This window comes from Balaenoptera musculus, unplaced genomic scaffold (genome assembly GCF_009873245.2).
Source record: "Balaenoptera musculus isolate JJ_BM4_2016_0621 unplaced genomic scaffold, mBalMus1.pri.v3 scaffold_59_arrow_ctg1, whole genome shotgun sequence".
Taxonomy (NCBI): domain Eukaryota; kingdom Metazoa; phylum Chordata; class Mammalia; order Artiodactyla; family Balaenopteridae; genus Balaenoptera; species Balaenoptera musculus.
In genome coordinates, this window is record NW_023503243.1 from 93,005 (window position 1) to 116,424 (window position 23,420).

General features: G+C 40.1%; 1 protein-coding gene across 1 annotated transcript; it reads left to right on the forward strand.

The window, feature by feature from the left end:
* Positions 1-10,639: 10,639 nt before the first annotated feature.
* Positions 10,640-11,032, forward strand: LOC118889504 (substance-P receptor). Its single transcript, XM_036841247.1, has one exon. It carries the CDS (start codon positions 10,640-10,642, stop codon positions 11,030-11,032), a length of 393 nt encoding a protein of 130 aa, XP_036697142.1.
* The last annotated feature ends 12,388 nt before the right edge of the window (positions 11,033-23,420 follow it).

Sequence of the window (23,420 nt, forward strand, 5' to 3'; positions counted from 1 at the left end):
ATTAACTAAATAACAACTCTTATCCAGTTCATCTAAAATGAAATAACTTGTTTCAAGGCTTTTTGTGACCAATCATCCTTTAAAACTACTTTGGACGGCCTTTAGGTCATTACCTCTAAAGACGTGTTGTTGTCTGCCTCTCTTTTAAAAAAAAAGCAATAAGGTTAATATCCTCATAAAGTTCCTATATTTGTGACTTCCAACGTGCTTGGGGAACGTTAGCTCATCAGTTCAAGGTCCCAAATGCAACACCTGCTCCTAGTGGTTGCCTCCATCACTCCTGGTGCTCTATAAACGCTGGATCGTAGGAGTCTAGGGCCTTCAAGGTGGGTTGATGGGAAGCGCAAACCAGAGGAATTTTATAGCAGGAGAAGGAGTTGCCAAATAACCTAAAGACTTCCCCACAGTCACCTGATGATTCAGGCTGAACCCCAAACAGAGTCCAGGCACGCACTCCAGGCTTTGGAGAGGAGCCAACTGGGCGGTGGTGGCCACAGGCCATTAAGAGATGCTTTGTAATAACAAAGACCATGTCCTGGAGCAGTTCTTGAGGCCTCCACAGTGCTGTGAAAGAGGACTAGCACCTCTTCCAAGCCACTGGAGTGAAAGGAAAGGGAAGAGACTGGATAGGACTTCACTGCACAAGTTAGGGATCAAAAATTCAGAGAAGAGCATTCCTAAGGCAAGTGTTTACTAAGGCCCTGCTGTGTGTGTGGCATCGGATATGGGGAGACAAAGGAAACAGGTGAGCCCCTCAGGGAACCCACCATCACCTGGTGGCAGCCCTGCTGGGTAAACAGCAGGCTCTGAACAAGGAGAATGAAGTGAGTGCTATGGCAGGTATGGAGGGGGTCTGCTCACTTTGGGCCATCTTCATCTGAGTCACCAGCACCTCCCATCTGACCTCTGCATTGGTCTATCAACTGCTTTCCTGCAGCCACCACACAACAGCCAGAGAGTGAAAAAATGCAATAACACTTCCCTGTGTCAATGTTCTCATGGCTTCTCCCAGCACGAGTTAAAATCCTGACTCCTTATTGCAGCCTGCAGGGCTCCAGTCTGGCTCCTGCCTCTCTCCCAGACCTCTTCCCCTCTCATTGCCTTTCTAACTCATTTCTCCCCCAACACATGCTTTTCTTTGCTCCAGGAAAACACTGCCTCAACCCTCCCCACAGTCAGCATCTTCTAATCAATCAGATCTTGGCTTACCTCTCTCCTCCTCAGAAAGGCCTTCACTCTGCTTCTTATATATAGTAGCCTGTGCAAGTCCCTCTCCATTATGTGAACCTGTCTTATTTCCTTCATGGCAGTTGTCCATATCTGAACTGCTTACTCTCCCTTATGTATTTGTTCACTTACGTATTGCCAGTCTTCCTGTATTCATTAGCTGTTGTATAACAAGCCACCTCAAAACTCAGTGGCTTAAAATAACGATTGACTGTTTTGTTCATGAGTCTGCAGGTCAACTGGATGATTCATCTGGTATTGCCTGGGCTCATGTGGCTCTGCAGATCTGGGTACCCTCACATGTTTGGAGATTGACGGGCTGTGATCTGGTCTAGGAGGTTCTTGGTTGGGATGACTGGGGTCTCCAGTTCATGGCCTCTTATCTACCAGCAGGCTAGTCTGGGCTTGTTTTAACGTGGTTAGCAGAGTGTATGTGTGTGAGAGAGAGAGAATGGGAAAAGAAGTTCACAAGACCTCATAAGGTTTAGGCTCAGAACTGTGTCTGCCACCCTTTAAGAAACAAAGGCTTTGCACCGGAGTTTTTCAGATGGACCACAGTGTCTGTCCCTACCATGGCTGAGCAGACCACACTGCCTACTCCCACCACCTTCAGTTCAGTTCAGAGGCATCTCACTGTTCAGAACACTATGAGAAACAAGGGTCTGTGTGGGAAATGGTTACTTTAAGAAAAATGTTTCATGAGTCTGGAGAAGTAGGAGGGGCATAACATCCACATACAGTTATAATCATAGTACTCATGTTATTATATTAGAAGTGCTGACACAAGATAAAATAAAGTGATTATATGTAAAGCACATAGAATAGTGCCTGGCACATAGTAATCACTGTTTAAGTGCCAGGGATCCTCCTCTTCCTCCTCCTGCCTCCTGTTATTATTATTGTTTATTGTTGTTTTTTGTTTGGAAGATTTACAGTTTAATGATTTCTGATCTGTTGCTGCCTCCCTGCCTTTCTAAATTCAACCATTTTTGTGTAATTCAATCCAATTTAATACATATGTATTGATCATCCACTCTGGGAAGAACACTGTATGGAAGGGAGTGCTAACAAATACATAGTTAAATAACATTATTCTTGCCTTCAGAGAGCTAACAATCTAATTTGAATGAGGTATAATGCACACCAGATAGTCTGTCTTGTGAAAGGTTGGCTGAGGAAGGGAGCCAGTGACTAAGTAACACATCAACACTTGAAGCGGGGAAGGAGTTGCTTCCACACTAGTGGTTCCAGGGGACCAGAGTTTATGGGGAGCTGAATGCAGCTTCCCTCCCTTTCTCAGCCAACTCCAATATCCTCTCTCATCATCCAAGTGGCTTCAGGCCTTAAGGGCAGCTGGACATAAAGTGATTCCTGGGACTCTGTTGGGGGTTGAACTAAGAGAACAATAGAATTCGGTAGAGCTTCCTCTAGCACACTGGGCTTTGTTGGGAGATCAGAGTGAAAACTTGGAGGAGAACCGAAACAGAGGAAACTGGGTACTCAGATCTTAAAATAGGGGCAAGTATCTGCCCTGGGTTGGTGTACCAGGGAGTCTCCATGATGCTCAAAAGGTCTAGAGGAAATAGGAAGGATGAGGTAGGTCTCCCTGCCCCTGGGGCAGAAAAAGGCTAGGAGAATGGAAGGCAGGGATGCTCCCTGGCAGTATCACAGCAGAACTTTGATAGCCTGTATGTTGGGGGAGGGAGTGGACAACCCTAACCCTAATCCCACAACTTCTTTCTTGACCTGGGTAATCACTAACTGTCCACTGTTTAGAATGCTTCAACCTGAGCCCTGGTAACGTAAGAAAGAAAACAGCAATCTATGCAATGGTACTTAGCAGTCAGAAAAAATATGAAGCTAGACAATCAGAAAACATGTTCAGGTAAGAGAGCTGCTGAAAGAGTTACATGAACACCTGAATAAAACATTACAATAACAGTAAGTATCCTTAAGGAGATTCAAGAAACTAAGCAAAAACATTTTGGCTAAAATACTCTACATCTGTATTAAAAGACCCAAGGGAAAGGTTTAGAAAAATCAAGTGCAAGAAATATATTTGAACACAAATCAGAAATATAAAAAAGATGGAAACCATGAGGAAATTTTAAAGAAACTTTCAGAATCGCGTTCAAATTTTTATTTATTTTTTTACTGCAATTCACACAAGGATGTAATGGAAATAAAAATTTCACAAAACAATACTTACCCTTACTCTATGTGTTATGCACTCTGACATTTTCTATTCTGTTATTTCATTTTTGAGATACTAGTTACCACCAAGGGTTGAGGCATAGTTTTTAAAACATTCACAGAATGAATACAAGAGACATAGCATGCCAAAAATAAGAGTCCCAAAAGGAGAAAAAAGGACTAATGGAAAAGAGGTAATAATTTCAAAAAAATACTAGAAGAAAATTTTCTTGAGATGAAGAAAGGACTCATCTAGTTTCATGCTGGATTTTAAATAACAGACCCCTTTATTTCCAAAACTTGCTTGAAGAGAAGACTGACCCAAAGTACTTGATAAAAGCACAGATCACTGAGCCCCAATCCAGTCCTACCAAATTAGAATTTTTAGGGGAAAATGATAACATGTTTATTTAACAAGTAATTCAAGATATTCTTATCATCTGAGAAATTTGGAAAACACTTAGACCTCTTTTAAGCTCCCCTAACTTTAATGTGCATACGAGTCACCTACAGTCTTTTTTTTTTAACATCTTTATTGGAGTATAATTGCTTTACAATGTTGTGTTAGTTTCTGCTGTATAACAAAGTGAATCAGCTATATGTATACTAATATCCCCATATCCACCCCCCTCTTGTGTCTCGCTCCCACACTCCCTATCCCACCCCTCTAGGTGGTCTCAAAGTACAGAGCTGATCTCCCTGTGCCATGCAGTTGTTTCCCACTAGCTTTCTGTTTTACATTTGGTAATGTATATATGTCAGTGCTACTCTCTCACTTCATCCCACTTTACCCTTCCCCCCCCCCGTGTCCTCAAGTACATTCTCTACATCTGCGTTTTTATTCCTGTCCTGCCCCTATGTTCATCAGAACCATTTTTTTTTCAGATACCATATATATGTATTAGCATACGGTATTTGTTTTTCTCTTTCTGACTTACTTCACTCTGTATGACAGACTCTAGGTCCATCCACCTCACTGCAAATAACTCAATTTGGTTTCTTTTTATGGCTGAGTTATATTCCATTGTATATATGTGCCACATCTTCTTTATCCATTCATCTGTTGATGGACATTTAGATTGCTTCCATGTTCTGGCTATTGTAAATAGTGCTGCAATGAACACTGTGTAATAAGACCTACAGTCTTATTAAAATGCCTACCTAGTTTGGTAGTTCTGCATTGGCCCAAGAACTTACATTCCCAAGTAGCTTCCGGGTGATGCCAATGCTGCTGGTTCAGGGACCAGGAGTAATACTTTGGCCATAGTTAAAGATTAGATGCTTCACAGTTCATTTTTTGATACATAACATTGATACCAAAACCTTATCAAGATAGAAAAGGAAAAGAGGAAAAAAAGCTAGACATCAATCTTGCTTAGGCAAATAGATGCAAAAATGTTAAATAAAACATAAGCAATTTGATTCCAGCAATGTATCAAAGGAATGATATAGCCTCTGGCCAAGCAGAATTCATGCCAGGAAGGTTAGGTTAGGTCAGTGTTTGGGTCAGTGTTGGGAAGTCTATCCATTTAATCCATTGTGTCAACAAGTTAGTGAAAAAAATTGCACATTCATATCAGCAAATCCCGAAAAAGGCATTAAAAAAAAAGAAATGATATGACATTCCAATGAAAACTTCAATGCAAAATATAGTAGAAGGAAGCTATTTAAACGTAAAAGACTGTCTAGCAAATTTAACAACAAATATTATCCTAAATGGTAAAAAAACAAAACCATCCTAATTAACTTCAGAAACTGTATGGAAATACCTGCTACCACTATTCTGAATTCGACTTTGTCTTGGAAGGTAAAGGAAATTCAATGAGCCAAGAAAATGTTAAAGATGTTATTGAAAACCAAAGAAACTCAAGTGAAAAACACTAGAATTTTCTTGAATAAGAAATTTAGTAGAATGGCTAGGTCACACACACACTCACACAGACACATACAAACAAATACATATACACAGAAGTCAATAGGCTTTCTTTGATCTAGGGTAAAAAAGGAAAATATTTCATTTACAATAGAAACAAAACACATGGAAATACCTTTAATCAAAAGACTGGATCTATTTTAACCAAAATTATAAAATCTTTTTTGAAAGGCATAAAACAAGACTTGAAGAAATGGAAAGGCATACCATGTTCTTGGAAGAAAAACTCTAGTATCAAAAATGTCAATTTTGTCAAAATTAAATAAATTACAGGCAGTTCCAATTAGAATAGTACTGTAGTCTATTTTGTTTGGAATTTTTAAAATTGAATTAAAAATACTAAAATTTAAATGTGATGTCCCAAAATAGATAAGAAAATCATGAAATGAGCACTTATGTGAACTTGCCTTACCAGTATCAGAATATTTTTCTGTTAGGATAAGCTACTATATCATAGTGAGTAACAAATTAATCCCAAGCCCTAGTGCTTTAACAAGAGAAGAATTCATTTCTTGCTTATGCTACACGTCCATAATGATTTGGCAGGGTCCTGTGTTATACAGTCACTCCAGAATTCCAGATGATTGGGACCTGTCCTCCTGTAGCTGCATCATTTGGGACTTGGCAGGAGACAGTATATGGAGAAGTCTCTCTCTTACTCTCTTTATTTTACTCCCTCCCCTGCCCACACACACACACTTCTATGCTTTAGCCTGGAAGTGACACATATCATTTCCACTAACAACCTGTTGGCTGAATTAGTTGGCTCTGCCTAATTGCAAGGGAGCTAGGAAAAGTAGGAGCTCATATGAATTATATGTACAATGTTGCTATAGAATAGATAAATAGATCAGTGGGAAAGACTGGAGAATATAAATATTAAATCACATATATTCAAAATTTTATTCTATGACAAGGATAATGATTTAATTCACTATGAAAGTGGATAGAGCTGTGGAAATGAGCAAACTACATGAAAAAAGTATTTTACATAATATAAAATAGCAAACTCAAGGTGAATTAAAGACCTAAATATAAAAAAAAAAAGAAACAGTAAAAACCTGAAAAGAAAATCTAGGAAACAATGTGAAAAAAGCCAGGATTTGGGGAGGTTCTTTTAAACCAGAACTTAAAAAACCCAAAAGGTATTAAAGCAAATACAGACTACTTAAAAATTGTTCACATTTTTATGGAAAATACATAAATTCAAGAGATAAATAATAACACTAGAAAAAATATTTGAAATATTCATGACATGCAAAGTGTTTATACCTATAACATACAAAGAGTACCTAGAAAAAAATGACCAGAAAGCAATCCAACAGAAAAAGGGATAAAGGGGTATGAATAGACAATTTATAGAAGGGAAAATCCACATAGCCAAAAAATATTAAAAGAAGTTGTCCAAATTCTCTAGTTGTCAGGAAAATAAACACTATGTATTAAAATGTTATAATATTTTACATATTTTAGACTGACAAAACTAAAAAAAACCTTAATATCTATTACTGTAGGTGATGTGGGGAAAATGGTAATTTAATCACTAGTGAAATGTTATAGTGTTATATCCTTTTAGAAGGCAATCTGGCAACATAAAATAGAAACATACAACACATATACATATATGCATATGAATATAAATACAATCCATTACCTAGCAATTCCACTTGGAATCTATCCCATTGAAATAAAGCATCGGACTGTGGAGACATAGAAATGTTTATAGTAGCATTGTCTTTAGCAGCAAAAACTGGAAGCAAAGTGAATTTTAATACAAATAGGGAAGAGAGTGTATAAATTATGATGCATCTATACTCCAAGAATAATATTTAGCCATTGAAAAGAATCAGTTAAATCTACCTGTTGTCTCTGAAGCATCCAAACAATGTTTTGAGTGAGAAAAACAAAATTCAGATGATAGTGAAAATCCTATATGTGTAAATATATGGCTATTGTGTTTGCATTTCTGCTTATATAATATTAAAGGGCCTGTACAAATAAGAAAGAATTTATACTAGGTTGTCAACAGAATTTTCTTTGAGCCTGGTGGGTCTGTGTTGTGTGCCAAGGAGGAAGTTCAGTAGAAAGGAGAGCCAAGGAAACATATATCAACTCTTGGAGAAAAAAAGCATATATAGGATCTTACTGATAAAATTTTGCAAAGTTATTCCCTGTGTGGGGAAGGAGTGATGCCAGAGCAAGTCCCTGCTTAGAAGGTGTGTGTGTGTGTGTGTGTGTGTGTGTGTGTGAATTAAGGACAACTTTGGCTACTGTATGGCTGAGTCATTTTATTAATGTGAAACTATCATGAATATGCTTTGTTTTTTTTGTGTGGGAAAGAAATTAACTTTAACAAGTCATACATACTTAGGTCATGGCTACCAGCCATGAGGATCCAGGAACAGGAAGGAGCCACCCAGGCCAGCCTCACCTACTCTTCGGGGCCAGGAATGCAGACCCTTGAAGGCCAGAGTAAGAAATGTAGGTGTTCTTCTGAGTTAGCTGGACCTTGTGGGACTTTAAGCAGGGTGACATGATTTGACATATGAAATGTATATATGGGATATTCTCCTCTCTTTCACCCTCAGCCTCCTCTCATCCTTAACATCTTCAGGCTTAACATTCAAATCCACAGATATGATTTTCTACCCTCTTCCCTGGTTCCCCTCATTGTCTAGATTAATGCCTCCCTCTTCTCTTATCAGGAGATAATACTTTGCTCATCATAATACTGCCCATTTTGTGTAGGTAATTGTCTCTTTCTCTGTCACTATACTGTAAATGTTTTCTAGCCTATATCCACAGCACAGTAGTACCTGGTTCAAATTATCATCTTGCCTCACTAATGGAGGATTAATAGATAAATCCTAATTTTTTAGCATTTATTTTAAATTTATTTATATTTAGCTTTTAATATATACTTAGGATTTATTCTCTTTCTTCCCACCCCACCCCCAAGCACTGAGTAAAATTCCTTTAGAAAAAGTCAGGCTGCCTCCACCGGACAGGGAGAAAGAGGGAAAGATAGCTTTAAGACAGCTTGGGAGGAAAAATTAAAGGTGGACACACACATACATACTCACACTGTCAGCTCTGCGAGGTGGTGGAAGCAGCAGTGAGAGATCCAGAGTGGAAGAGAAGGTGTTCCCTTCCACAAGAAGGCTCTCCTTTGATGCCTCTCTAAATGGGGTGGGGTGGGGTGGGGTGGGGCCGTGTGGGCACTGTTCTCTTCAAGGTATCACTAGAGTCTTCTTTTCAGGGTTTAAGGGTGCTTGGAGGACCAGGCAGTGCAATATGCGATTCATATAAACGCTGAAATTCCAGGATTCAACAAGAGCAGAGTGAACTAGCAGATTCCCCGAAAGCATCGGATTTTAGCCCGGCTTAAATCCATACAATACGTTTCTGAACATTAAAGCGCTTCCCGCCAGATACTTTGCTCCCTCGCAGGAGAAGCGCTCAACCAGGCAGAACGAGTGCTCCCAGTAGAGTGCCGGCTTACTCAAACCCGAGCTCCCGCGCCCATCCCAGCCTACATCCCACAGTTCCGAGTCCCCGCAGTGAAAGGTGAGGGATCGGGCAGAGGGGTAGATGGCCCCCAGAAAGGCTCGGAAGATTCGAGTGCCCACGGAACCTCATCTCCCAGGGTGTCTGGCTGGAACGCCCTCAGAACCTCAGTCCACCTCGGTTTCTGCGAAATGGTTGGCACCTACGGGCGAGCCCTTCCCAGCTTCTCCCAGCGCCCTGTACCAGCTTGGCCATTTGAAATGGTCTTGGACTAGGAGACGAGGCCTCGAAGCCCGCCAGGGTCGGGTCTAGGGTGGGGAGATAAGGCGAGCAGACATGCCCTCTAGTATTTATGCAAACCTGGCAGCCGGATGGGGAGAGGAGGAAGAGCCCCCGACGCCACCCCGGGACCGGCTCTGGACCACAGGCTGGGGAGGCGCGGAGGCAGAGGCTGCTGGTCTCGGGACGGCCAACGCGAGACCGCAGTGGGTGCTGGCAGAGAGCCCAGAGATGCGCGCCTGGGAGACATACCGCTTCGCAGGGAGCTCAGCGCAGTCCCCACTGCCTGAGCGGGGGCCTCATCTGGAGAGCGCTACTGAAGATTTTCATGGGGCGAGGGGTGGCTGGGAAAGGTGTCCCCAAAGCTTAGAACCTATCACTGCTTCCCAGGGGAATCGGCCTGCTAGGAAAAGGAACTAGGTATTTTGGGAGTGTTTCGGGCTGGAGCGAGGCCCGGAGCGAGCGCTGGCACGTCACCCCCACACTTGGCCAACTCCGACCGCCAGAAGCAGGGGCCTCTGCAGAGCTATGGCAGCATTCCTGCCCTCCCTGGATGTTGAGCGTCCATCGCTACAGCTCTTTCGCGAATCCTTCCTTTCCCCTTGGTTCATCTGGGGTTCCAGCTGCGGACCCCATCTGGCGCAGTTACTCCGAGGGGACCTAGCTAGCGCCCCCTCGAGGAGTGCGTGGGGAACCCGGCTTGCAGACTCTCACAGCAGGTAGCAGCAAAAGGCTTGGTGGCTGAGATGGTGCAGTGAGACAGTTGTCAACAGATGGTGCAGCTGCAGCTCTGCGCAAGGGGACTGGCGAGCACGTAGCCAGGTACTGCCCCTTCCCAGTGACGTCTTTACAGTGGGTTATAAAGACCTCACGCGCAGCCTGCCAAGGTTCTGCTAACTCCCGAGCTGAGCAGGACCCGAGCCAAGAGGCGCCTGCAAAGCTGCAGACGGTGGCGGCGGTAGTGAAAGCAAAGGAAAAAATCTCCAGCTGGACGCAGGGCCCCAGAATTCCTGCCACAGACTCTGAACTTTGACAGGTCGTGCTGTGACTAATACCACCCACCCCCACCTTCGCCCAGAAGTCCTCACGCAGCACAGGGCTTTGCCTTTCCCGCTGCAGATAGGAGGAATAGCAGTTGCAAGCAGCAGCAGGTGCAGAAAGGTGGAGGATCTCTGCTTCCTGGAACCGTGACCCGTGGAATTTCTTTCTCTTTTCCAGCTCAACGCAGGAGAGACGCTGTCTCCAGATTACAGAACTCAAGTGCTTTCTGAGGCTCGAAAGTGGAGGAATTCAAAGCCACCAAGGGCATACAGCACATCTAGAAGCTTTTATCTTAGCGCCAAGTCTTCTGCTTACAAGGAAAGAGTTCTGTCCAGAAAGAGCCTGCAGCCCTCCTGTCTTGGTTAAACAGGACTCTGACACCAGGTGCTGGCTCAGGACCCTGCTGCAAAGGGTTTGTGTGTGTGTACAGAGAGGAAGGTTTAACTGCTTAGCAGAAGAATGGATAACGTCCTCCCTGTGGACTCAGACCTCTTCCCAAATATCTCCACCAACACCTCGGAGCCCAACCAGTTTGTGCAGCCGGCCTGGCAAATTGTCCTTTGGGCAGCTGCCTACACAGTCATTGTGGTGACCTCCGTGGTGGGCAACGTGGTGGTGATGTGGATCATCTTGGCTCACAAGAGAATGAGGACAGTTACTAACTATTTCCTGGTGAACCTGGCCTTTGCAGAGGCCTCCATGGCTGCATTCAATACGGTGGTGAACTTCACTTATGCTGTCCACAACGAGTGGTACTACGGTCTGTTCTACTGCAAATTCCACAACTTCTTCCCCATTGCTGCTGTCTTTGCCAGTATCTACTCCATGACAGCTGTGGCCTTCGATAGGTGAGCTTGCCCTTTGTGGAAAAGGGAAAAAATATCCTTAAAGGAAGATAGCATTGCTATGGAGCTTCAGGTTTGGATAGTGCCTGGTTCAAGGTGGAGATGGGCCACTTGAACCCCTGGATTTATACTGACAGTTAGCTGAGTCACTTGTTGATGGGAGATTTTATCTTATCTCATGATTTTCTTTTCTATTTCTCTTTCTTTTTCTACTCCTTTTCACCCATCACCAGTCTCCCTTCCTTTATGTATACATCCCACCTTTTTTCTTCATTCCTCTCTTTTATTTTTCCCTTCTCCACTCATCTTCCTGACATTTTCCATTCAACTCCTACTTTGCTTCTTTCAATATATTCCTTCTCTCTTTTGCCTTTAAAGCCTGAAGGGGATACCCAGGATGTGGCCAAGGGGCTGGCCCCTGGCTAGGGCTTTGTGAATCCTTGCAGGCCTGCTATTCAGCTGTACAGCCTTTTGATACCTTCCAGTTTTAAGTACACATAGGCAAAATTTCTCATTTTCAATTTTTCCTGAATATTCAGGAACTTTCTTCTCCCACCACAACTCTCCAATATTATTTGGATGTGAAGAGCATTTTATTAGAATCATAAAATACTCAGGATTCTAATTCAGCTTTCTCTATGCTGCTAGGGGTTCTCATTCAGAAATGAGAGGCAGCTATGCTGTTCTTAAGGAACTCCACAGATAAGGATCCAAGAGTTTTTCTAAACTTCTCTGGCCATGTGAGGTCAATGTTTTTAGGCTCTCTACATCCACAGAGAAACATGCTTAGCAAAGGCAATTAAAGGCAATTGAAAGCTCTTTCTTTCCTGCACCCAACAGGCTAGGGTTTCAGAAGCTAATTAAAAGTGAAAATGTTGGCATTTTCACACATTGGAGCTACAGTTCTGGAATGAAAGTGTCCTCAGGTGGCATGATGGAAAATTGATCATTAGAGCACAGCTCTATTTGTATTGACTTTTTTGTGGGTGTCCTAGGTCTCTAATGTGTATATCTATGGGTGTACAAGTGTTAAATGTTTACCTAGGATGTGGAGGTATGTTTAAAACACCTACCACTGTGATTTTAAAATGGGTTCTTTTGATGGCCTTGCTGAGATAAATGAATATGAGAAGCCCAAAGAAGGAGCTAAGAGAAAAACTTCAAAAAAACCATTCCCAAGTTACTGAATTCTTTTGTATAGAGATTTGCAATTGATTGGAGGTCTTTTGCAGGTTCTGTAGTCAATGATCACTTTTAAAATCAGAGAAAACTATGTTTCCTTTGCAGTGATGTCCAAATGCTAATTTTTAAGTTCCCTTTATGCAACTCTTAAGTGCTTAATATGTTATGTGTAAAATAAGTTGTGGTGAATCAATTTATATTTTAAATGTAGAAGGGAAACCAATTACTCAAAGTGGTAGTGAAATGAATTCTTTTGTAAATTTATCTCTTATGCTACTCTGGTTTTTAGATATTTGGTTTGCTGAAAGTGAGGTACCTGTAATCTTTCTGCACTGACTTGCTCCTTTAACTTCACATCAGCCCCCTTAAACTTAGAAAACTCACAGCATGATGTATAACTGATTATATGTGCAGTGAAATCTGGTGCCTTTTCGGTCTTACACACGCTGTCTTGATTATCTCTAAATTAGAGGGAAAGTTGGTATTTTTACTGCATCGGGTACTTGTGTGAGCTCAAGGGAGACCTGACAGTCAGCATGAGCCCAAGCATTCAGTAGCTGATGGAACACCAGAGAACAGCTCTCTTGCTTTGTCTTACACAGAAATGACATGTTCTACAGCCCTTCTCTTTCCCTTTGAATGTAGAAGGTTAGGGGCAAGATTCGGGGTCAAACTCTTCAGTGGGTTGGGCAAGGAGCCAGATTTTGGCTGCCTTGACTCTGGCATCACAGGCTCCACTGTTTCTCTCCAGGCAAACCATAGACCCTGACCCTTCATGACACCTGTTCAGTGAGGTCAGAGGATCTCTGGTGTCAGAGCTGAGAGCAATGACAAAAACAAGAAATGTCACCTGTGCCTGATGTGCAGATTATCAATGGCATGCTCAGGGCTAGAGTTCAAGGTAGAGTTAGAGATGATGCCTCAAGGCTGTGTCTCCAAGTCCTCCAAGTGCTCCTTCTGTTTTTCCTTGCTCAGCCTCATGAGCTGAGTAAATTAATCCCCTCAGGCCCTCTGAAGAATCTAGCTCCACCACAGGCATGGTCATCCATTCTCTCCCAAGAATGCTTTACAAAGGAAGAGGCCTCCAGCTCTTTCCACATGAATGATCGCTTCTTTCTCCACCATGACAATGCAGACTTTGAGGAAATGTTAAGTTACCTTTTTGTATGCTCCTTGAATTTTTAACAGATAATCTTTGAATCATCTTAAAAATGAAAGCAACGTGGTTTTCCTGATTATAAAATTAAACCTTGTTCATGAAGGACACAGAAACAAAAATACAAATCAACCATTAATTCACAATGCAAAAGTTACACCTGTTAACAGTTGAATTTCTTTTATGACTATTACACTACATAATTGAAGTCAGATTCTGGATAATTTTGTAGCTTACTTTTTTCCATTGATATTAATGGAAAACATTAATAATATTTTCCCATGTTATTAAAAAGTCTTCAGTAACAAATAATATTTTCCCATGTTATTAAAAAGTCTTCAGTAACAAATAATATTTTCCCATGTTATTAAAAAGTCTTCAGTAACATAATCATAGCGGTTTCCTATTATTCCATTTTATGAATGTGCCATTATTACTTTAACCATCCCCCTACTGCTGGGAATCTAGGTGATGTCTAGATTTTTTTGCCATTATGATTAAAGTACTAATAAACATTTCTGTATGATAATTTTATTTTGCTTTCTTGATTATTTCTTTAGGGTAGACTTCCCAGAAGTAGAATTACTGGGTCAAATGAAATGAAATTTTTAAAAACATTTCTTCCTAATTTTAAAGGATTATAAACTCTGGGCAGAGCAAGGAACATTTCTCTTCTGTCTTGTTTATCTTCTCAAAACAGAGAAGAGTGCTTGGCACTTAACAGTCACTACATGTTTATTGATTAAACGAATGAATGAATGAATAAAATAATACATGCTCCTAGAAGAACATTTGGAAGAACATCATCAATGGCATGCTCAGGGTTACAGTTCAAGGTAGAGTTAGGCATAAGGCTTCAAGGCTGTATCTCCAAGTCCTCCATTTAAAAAAATGTAAAAATCTACAAGTCCACTATTGACAGTTAACCTGTTAAAAGTCTGGAATGCTAGCTTATACTTTTTCTGTGTTATTTATACCACATAAAGTCACTCATACTTTTTGAGATAAATTTTGGATCATAATAAAAACAGTTTCAGCAGCTGTTTTTTTCTGTGTTTTCTTTTGTCCCTTAGCATCATATCATGGCCATTTTCCATGTCATGAAATGGTTTTCAAAATAGGATTTTTAATGGATGCATTATATTGCAAGGCTGTAATCATTTATTTAACCATTCCTCTATTTTTAGATGTATATTGTTTCCATTTTCAATGATTACAAGTAACTTTGAAATTAATATCCTTGACATAAATCTTTGAGAGCATCCCTTGTTCTTTTCATAAAATAAACTCCTTAAAGTTGAATAGTTAGGTCAAACCGTCTTGGTAAACTATGCCAAATTTCCTTCTAGAAACAACATGTAAGCAAAGAAAAAACTTCAGCTGCAGATTGTAGAACTAATTTGAATCTTTCTTGAAATCTTTCCATAGAATGAGGGGAGAGAGGGGATGAATGAGATCCCCTTCAGAAGGAATACTTATTTACTGAAGGCAATGACTACCTAGAACTTTAAAAAGCTGCAGAGATAAATATACTAAATAATATCATGTCTACCTCTAATTAAACTCCAAAAAACACCAGGAATTTTACATTTTAAAACTCCATAAGATTTTTAAATTCCTTCCTATTGTACAAACTAAAAGGTGTGTGTGATGTTTCATGAAATTAGAAGCTGGAGGACACTGAGAGGTGACACCTTCATTTTTCAGGAGCCAGTGATGATGACTGGTTCTAGTTTTGTGGAGCAGCATCTAAGAAGAGAGGAGGGGGGAACCAATCCTTAAGCCCCACAAGATGGGCTACAAAGGCAAAAGGTAACCTCACTTGGAACCTAGCACACAGCAACAGGAGGCTCAGAAAAGCTCTGGTCTGATAACACTGCTTCTCTACCTGGTAGGGGCAGTTATAATTTCAGCAAGATGAAAGGTAAAGGTTGCTCACTACTCAGATTGGTTCTAGATATGTTGTATTTGAGTGAAAGAAAACATCCAATGATGGTCTCTGGACAATATGAAATTTGGTCAGGACCAAAAATATAGTTGCTCAGATAGGGGTAATGGTTGAAGATAGAAGAGGGAATGAACTCTCTGAGAGATTAAAAGAGGAACCAAGAGTAAAGACATGCATAAATAACAAAACTCTGCCTACTAATTCCCTGGTATCCATCCCACTCTGTTCCAGTCATACTCAGCTACAAGTCTAAATAGCCTGCTTCCCAAGTCTCTGCTAGACCTGCAGTCTGTCCTTGAACCTCACCTTGTTGACAGACTTGGATCTCAGGGCAGTCCTTCTCCATCACACCCAGAGGCGAGTCTTAGATCCCAAGATCCTTTTCACTAATTTAGATAGATCTTACAATCCATGACTAAGCACCTGAGTGTTGCTGAGAATGTCCATTCACTAGAAGCTCATCCACAGTAACTGACCCTGTCTTTTCAAATCAGGAATCTCGAATATCAGGGTGGATGCAGATCAACTTGAGTTGTTACATCTTGGATGAGTCATTTTGGCTGCAGAACTTTTCCTGGAGAGGTTTAATGGCCACCTACTCTCTGGAGTTGCCCCACTGCACTTGCCACATCCTCTCCCTACTCATATGACCACCCCCACCCCCAGTGTCCTGAATGGTCAAGGCCCTTGGTGGTGGGGATGGGGTTAGCTGTCAGAAACATAGATAGGTTCAACTGGGGGAAAATAAAGAGTAATTCTCAATGTAAAAGCATGTAGTAGGAGCACAAGACTTTGTTATTATTATTGTTGTTGAATTAGCAAATGGCAGAATAATGATCGTGAGGGAGAAACACACGGTTAAACTTGGACAAAGATCATCAGTCCATCAAGAGATGGGGCCACCATGTAAGGTGGTTCCTGAAGCAGGGCTTCATGTCTTCCCTCAAAGGGCTTATACTACATAATGAGGCAAATAAGACTGATTTAAAGATAGCTACAACATAAGGTGTTATGTGATAGGTTTCACAGGTATTGTACAGACAAATTCTATAGGAGTGAAGAGGAGGGAGGTTATCTAGCAACAATGATCAAGGAAGACCTCAAATGGTGGCAACTGATTTGGGCCTTGAAGATTAGATAAGATTTTTAGAGAAGAAGATAAATAATGGTGACATTCTAGGTAAAAGAAACTGCGTGACAAAAGTATGGAAGTAAAAAGTTGCAAAGTGTTTGGGGAGAATGACAGGCTGACTCAATTGAAGTGAATTCACAAGTGAATCAAGGAATGAATGGAGGAGTTGGTCAGAAGAAAATGAGTACAGTTTTTGTTGGATTTTATGTGAAAATATAATGATTAGTTGGAAATGCCCAACAAGCAGTGTAAGAGATGGGGCTAGAGAATGAGAACCCAGGGACCAAAATGTTTACTTAGGAATTTTCCAAACAGATGGCTTATGGGAGATTTGAAAGTAGAGAACATCTCTTTTACCTATATATGTGTTTCCGGAGAAGAGACCAAAGATTCACGGAAATGTGCTATCAGGCAATAGGAGGGAAAAATGAAGAAACAGAGAGTTAGTGGAATAATCAGGACATGAGGAGAGACAAAAATTAAGAGAGGAAAATTGTGGTGGGTTATATTAATTATAGTGTCATTAGAATCCAAGGATGATGACACTGATTTTGGCAATTAGAGAACATAGGTGAGCTGTGAGAGACAGTGTCAGCAAAGTATGATAAGGGGGGATAAAATTAGATGGCAGTGAGGGAAATGGCCTCTTCCTCATCCATCCATCCATCTATCCATTCATGAAACCATTTTTGAGCACTTAACTATGTACCAGATGCTGAGGCAGTAAAACATTGCCTTTATCCTTCTGCTCTCTGTCTTCAGCTATTGACAAGTGTCCTACTGTGTCAGAGAGGATGTTAGAGCACTTTTGACAAGTTTTCACTCAAATAATAATTCAACCCCACAACCTTCTAGACGAGGTCATTGTAAGAGGATCAAATTCTGCTTAAATATTTTACTCAATTGGTCTCATTTGTTAAATCCATTCCATTTTGAATCATTATAAAATTATTCCTTTTGTTGAAGGAATAATGCCCCTGATTTGGGTCTGCTCTTACTAGTATAATGTCTCTTCCATGTGGCCATCTCTCTGATAGATCCCTCCTGAAGGTTCTCTATCCTTGGTTAACTGTCCCTGGTTTCTTCATCTTTCCATCTTCATTGGTCTCTACTTGCTATTCCTGTTTGCTAATGGTCCTTTTAAATGAGAGTTTAACTAATGTCCAGAACTGAGCATTATCCCGTTAAAATCACCTTGTCCATATCTACCTGCTGTGGGGCTGGCATACTACCTGGTGACTTCGTCTTCTTAGACTCAGTTCAGGTGTCACCTCCACCAAGAAGCTTACCTTAATCTACAAGTCTAGATGAGGTGTCCTTCTTATATATTCCTATGTCATTTATCCAACTCTCTGTATATTCCTATGTCGTTTATTCAACTCTCTGTAACATGTTGGTCTCTCCCACACCTCCCTACCCACTAAATTGCAAGCACCATGAAAACAGGAATGCTTTGTCTGGTTTCCTGTTACCAGCAGCTATCCAGTTGTCTGGCACAGAATAGGTACTCATTAAAGTGTTTATAGTGGTTGACATGACTGTACCTCTCTTCTGCACACATCAACCAAAATCTAAAAACCAGATCCAATGCATCAGACAGACTTCAAAGCACACCTATGATGCTATGCTTTGAAGCAAAAGAAAAATCAGGCCAAATTTATGTCTACCACGGAGTTTTCCTACAATATAGAACACTTTTGGTTTAGAATTCCCTTTTCAAGAATAACTACATGTTCTAATTCACCTTGTCTCTTCCATACTTCACTTGACTCATCTCCACTGGATTCCTGACCCACACTCTGTCCCCAACAGGTATTACACCCCAGGAGAACACCTTCAGTTGAGAGAGGTGTTTATCATTTCTACCTTACCTCCAGTCTATCAAGGCATACTGGAAACTGAGATCTTTCATGGACACTTCTGTGGCCCAACTGTTGCCAACCCCTCTGGCTTTTTCTCCAACACCCCTGCTAGCAAAAGGAAGTGAACTCTCTGATTTACTTAGCCTTCCTGAGGCAGGACCAGCAAAAACCTCTCTTCCATCCAGCCCTCCAAGTCCTATAACTACAGTAGTTGTCTGAACACCTAGACTATACCATATTAAAATACCACCACAGACACAGGAAAATTCCAGCAGAGTGGCGTGAGAAAGTCATAGACCTGGAGGACAGACTGGGAAACTGACTTACATTGCCCAAACCTTCCCTCTTGCCACATTTAGAAGCTGTGATTCCAACTTATTGGAAGGGAAAGTATGAGGCTCTATGGATAAGGAACCCCAGGGATGAAAAGATGGTTTAATGATGCCCATGTAATATAAATCTTAGCATGAGTATTAATACATGAACTGCCTTAGGAACTTTGTCTAAGCAGCCTGGAGTCTGATGCCCTTTCCTTCTCTTTTATAATTCTTTACTAAATCTACTTTCCAATTCAGGTTTATCACTATGTTTAATATTTGGGACTCTCCGTGAAGTGCCTTTCATGTCCTTTGTATAAGAGTGTCTTGTAATATACTTACATCTGACCTTTGATTATGGAGTTTAGTGTAGGAAAGAGCACAGGCAGTGGGTTCCAACAGTGGTTCTACCACTTACTAGGTATGTGAATATGGGCAAGATACTTAACCTCTCTGGGCCTCAATTTCCCCATCTGATAAAAGGGATATTAATAAAAGTTACCTTGTGGAATACTGCTGCAAGGAGAGAAGGAAAAGGAAAGGAATGGAAAGGTATGAAAAGTTCCTGATCTGTGATCTCCAATAAACACTGACACACCATTATAGCCATTATACACACCCATTTCTGTCAGCCTCCTCTTGGATTCCTTCTACATTAGGTATAACAGCAACAGGGTGAAACGATTATATCCTTCCCCACAATAAATATAGTTTAAAATACTTCTAATTGGGTCACCAAACCTGTTTCTAAATGCCATCCAGCATCCTTCCCATCTGTGGAGATGCACACACCCTCTATAAGAAGCCAAGCATTTGGATATTGTATACTGTTGACTCTTGAACAACAGGAGTTTGAATTGCATGGGTCCACTTATACCCAGATATTTTACAATAGTAAATAATATAGTTCTACACAGTCAGTGATTGGTTGAATCCACAGATATGGAGGAACAGAGGGCAGGCTATAAATTATACTGTGGATTTTCAAGGGTTGGTTCCTCTGATCCCTGTATTGTTCAAGAGTCAACTGTATTACAGCCCAGAAAAACCAAATCATTTTCTTTTATACCATCTCCAAAATTACACAGTCACTTCCTACATCCTGTATGTCCCAAAGTCACCACCCTCACATGAAGCATCATTTTCGTGTTTAATGACTGGGGAGAACTTGGTCATAGCAAAAAACTCTTACTTGCTGCATGTGTTTTTGCTGATACTCAGTTTGTTAAAGTTGTATTTCTTTTGCCTTTGAACACATCTTCTAAATCCTGGAAGTTTTCTTATAAATCTAGTTTGTATGTATTAAACATCCACTTTCCCTTGTCCTAGGACTAATGCTCAATTAGCTCTTAAATATGAGATGGCGTCCTTCCACCTAAACATTTAACAACATTTTCAAACTTAATCAATTGAATGATCTTACATATTTACAATTAGTCACAAAATTTTATAAACAAATCAAATAAGCTTAAAAATGTAAACATCACTTTTAAACTTGTAAATTTCACTAAATATTTCAAACTATAATTGCAAACTTAATACATCTGGTTTTGTTAAAACTTCAGATCCCTAACTGGATGATTTATAAATAGGAGAAACAAAATCTTTCTCCAGATGTACATAATCCCAGCAAAGTTAATAAATCAAAACTTCTAAATTTAGTGTATCAAATTCTCTTAAAACATGTCAACCTCCTAAGAACTACACTTACAAATTCAATAAATGAGGTTCTTGTGAGTATCTAAACAATGACTATGATATTACTTAGTTAAATCTTCTTAAGTATTTCAATTAAAATTATAAATCTGGTAGGTCAAATTCTCTAATATTTCAGATTCTCATTTCCAACATATTAAAAACAAATCACCCATAAAGTAACATATACTGCTCATAAAACTTACTACTACACCCACACTTCTTACATAGAAGTACCACTTCTTCATTGTCTATTAACTTTTTAAAAATGCCTCCCTGTGGTTACAGAGTTACACAAGCAGAGGTGGCAGAATCATCTTCTCCTTAAGGGGCAACTGAGTTTCTGGAATCAGGGTTGAGTCAGAGATGTGAATCTGGGTGTGCCTTTCAGGGGTCTTGCCCAGAGCTGCCACCCAATACCCTGTGCCCTTTTCACAGTGGAGCTCTGCTGGCTCAGTGCCCACAGTACCACCAACACCTTGTTACTGGAATTGACTTTTGTAGACCCACTGTGTGTGGTATTTCTGTGGCTTCCTTCAAGTTTTACCCCTTACCAAATTTCATCTTAACATTTTATCATCTGATTTACCTAGACGGAATCACACAGAGCTTCAGCCCACACTTAGTTTGCATCCAACTGTTTTATTACCTGAGTAGAACTAGCTGCATACTGTACTCTTTTTTATTTTACCTTCTTATCGACCTCCATTTCGGACTAGCTCATTTATATGGATAAAATGACAAAAAAAAAAAAAAAACTACCGTCTGTCCTGGGTCCTTCAGTTTCTTTTTTTTTTTTTATTTCTGAGATATACATTTTAAAGTAATAACAAGAATTATGACTTATAACATTATACCAGAACATATAAGATTTTTAGAAATTTCATGTAATGAAACATTTATATTAACATATTTCCATACAAATAACCCAATGAAAGTTTAGTATTAGTTGTTTTGTTTGTTTGTTTGTTTTTATACTGCAGGTTCTTGTTAGTCATCAATTTTATACACATCAGTGTATACATGTCAATCCCAATCGCCCAATTCAGCACACCACCATCCCCACCCCACCACAGTTTTCCCCCCTTGGTGTCCATATGTCTGTTCTCTACATCTGTGTCTCAACTTCTGCCCTGCAAACCAGCTCATCTATACCATTTTTCTAGGTTCCACATACATGTGTTAATATACGATATTTGTTTTTCTCTTTCTGACTTACTTCACTCTGTATGACAGTCTCTAGATCTACCCACGTCTCAGCAAATGACTCAATTTCGTTCCTTTTTATGGCTGAGTAATATTCCATTGTATATATGTACCACAACTTCTTTAACCATTCATCTGTCGATGGGCATTTAGGTTGCTTCCATGACCTGCTTATTGTAAATAGTGCTGCAATGAACATTGGGGTGCATGTGTCTTTTTGAATTATGGTTTTCTCTGGGTATATGCCCAGTAGTGGGATTGCTGGATCATATGGTAAATCTATTTTTAGTTTTTAAAGGAATCTCCATACTGTTCTCCATAGTGGCTGTATCAATTTACATTCCCACCAACAGTGCAAGAGGGTTCCCTTTTCTCCACACCCTCTCCAGCATTTGTTGTTTGTAGATTTTCTGATGATGCCCATTCTAACTGGTGTGAGGTGATACCTCATTGTAGTTTTGATTTGCACTTCTCTAATAATTGGTGATGTTGAGCAGCTTTTCATGTGCTTTTTGGCCATCTGTATGTCTTCTTTGGAGAAATGTCTATTTAGGTCTTCTGCCCATTTTTGGATTGGGTTGTTTGTTTCTTTAATATTGAGCTGAATGAGCTGTTTATATATTTTGGAGATTAATCCTTTGTCCGTTGATTCGTTTGCAAATATTTTCTCCCATTCTGAGGGTTGTGTTTTCGTCTTGTTTTTGGTTTCCTTTGCTGTGTAAAAGTTTTGAAGTTTCATTAGGTCCCATTTGTTTATTTTTGTTTTTATTTCCATTACTCTAGGAGGTGGATCAAAAAAGATCTTGCTGTGATTGGTGTCAAAGAGTGTTCTTCCTATGTTTTCCACTAAGAGTTTTATAGTGTCCAGTCTTATATTTACGTTTTGAAAACATTTTGAGTTTATTTTTGTGTATGGTGTTAGGGAGTGTTCTAATTTCATTCTTTTACATGTAGCTGTCCAGTTTTCCCAGCATCACTTATTGAAGAGACTGTCTTTTCTCCATTGTATATCTTTGCCTCCTTTGTCATAGATTAGTTGACCATAGGTGCATGGGTTTATCTCTGGGCTTTCTATCCTGTTCCACTGATCTATGTTTCTGTTTTTGTGCCAGTACCATATTGTCTTGATTACTGTAGCTTTGTAGTATAGTCTGAAGTCAGGGAGTCTGATTCCTCCAGCTCCATTTTTTTCCCTCAAGACTGCTTTGGCTATTCTGGGTCTTTTGTGTCTCCATACAAATTTTAAGATGATTTGTTCTAGTTCCGTGAAAAATGCCATTGGTAATTTGATAAGGATTGCATTGAATCTGTAGATTGCTTTGCGTAGTAGAGTCATTTTCACAATATTGATTCTTCCAATCCAAGAACATGGTATATCTCTCCACCTGTTGGTATCATCTTTAATTTCTTTCATCAGTGTCTTATAGTTTTCTGCATACAGGTCTTTTGTCTCCTTAGGTAGGTTTATCCCTAGATATTTTATTCTTTGTGTTGAAATGGTAAATGGGAGTGTTTCCATAATTTCTCTTTCAGATTTTTCATCATTGGTGTATAGGAATGCAAGAGATTTCTGTGCATTAATTTTGTATCCTGCAACTTTACCAAATTCATTGATTAGCTCTTGTAGTTTTCTGGTGGCATTTTTAGGATTCTCTATGTATAGTATCATGTCATCTGCAAACAGTGGCAGTTTTACTTCTTCTTTTCCAATTTGTATTCCTTTTATTTCTTTTTCTTCTCTGATTGCCGTGGCTAGGAATTCCAAAACTATGTTGAATAATAGTGGTGAGAGTGGACATCCTTGTCTCGTTCCTGATCTTAGAGAAAATGCTTCCAGTTTTTCACCATTGGGAATGATGTTTGCTGTGGGTTTATCGTATATGGCCTTTATTATGTT

Excerpts from the sequence above, each read along its gene's own strand:
- LOC118889504 (XM_036841247.1), top strand. The coding sequence starts at position 10,640 with ATGGATAACGTCCTCCCTGTGGACTCAGACCTCTTCCCAAATATCTCC.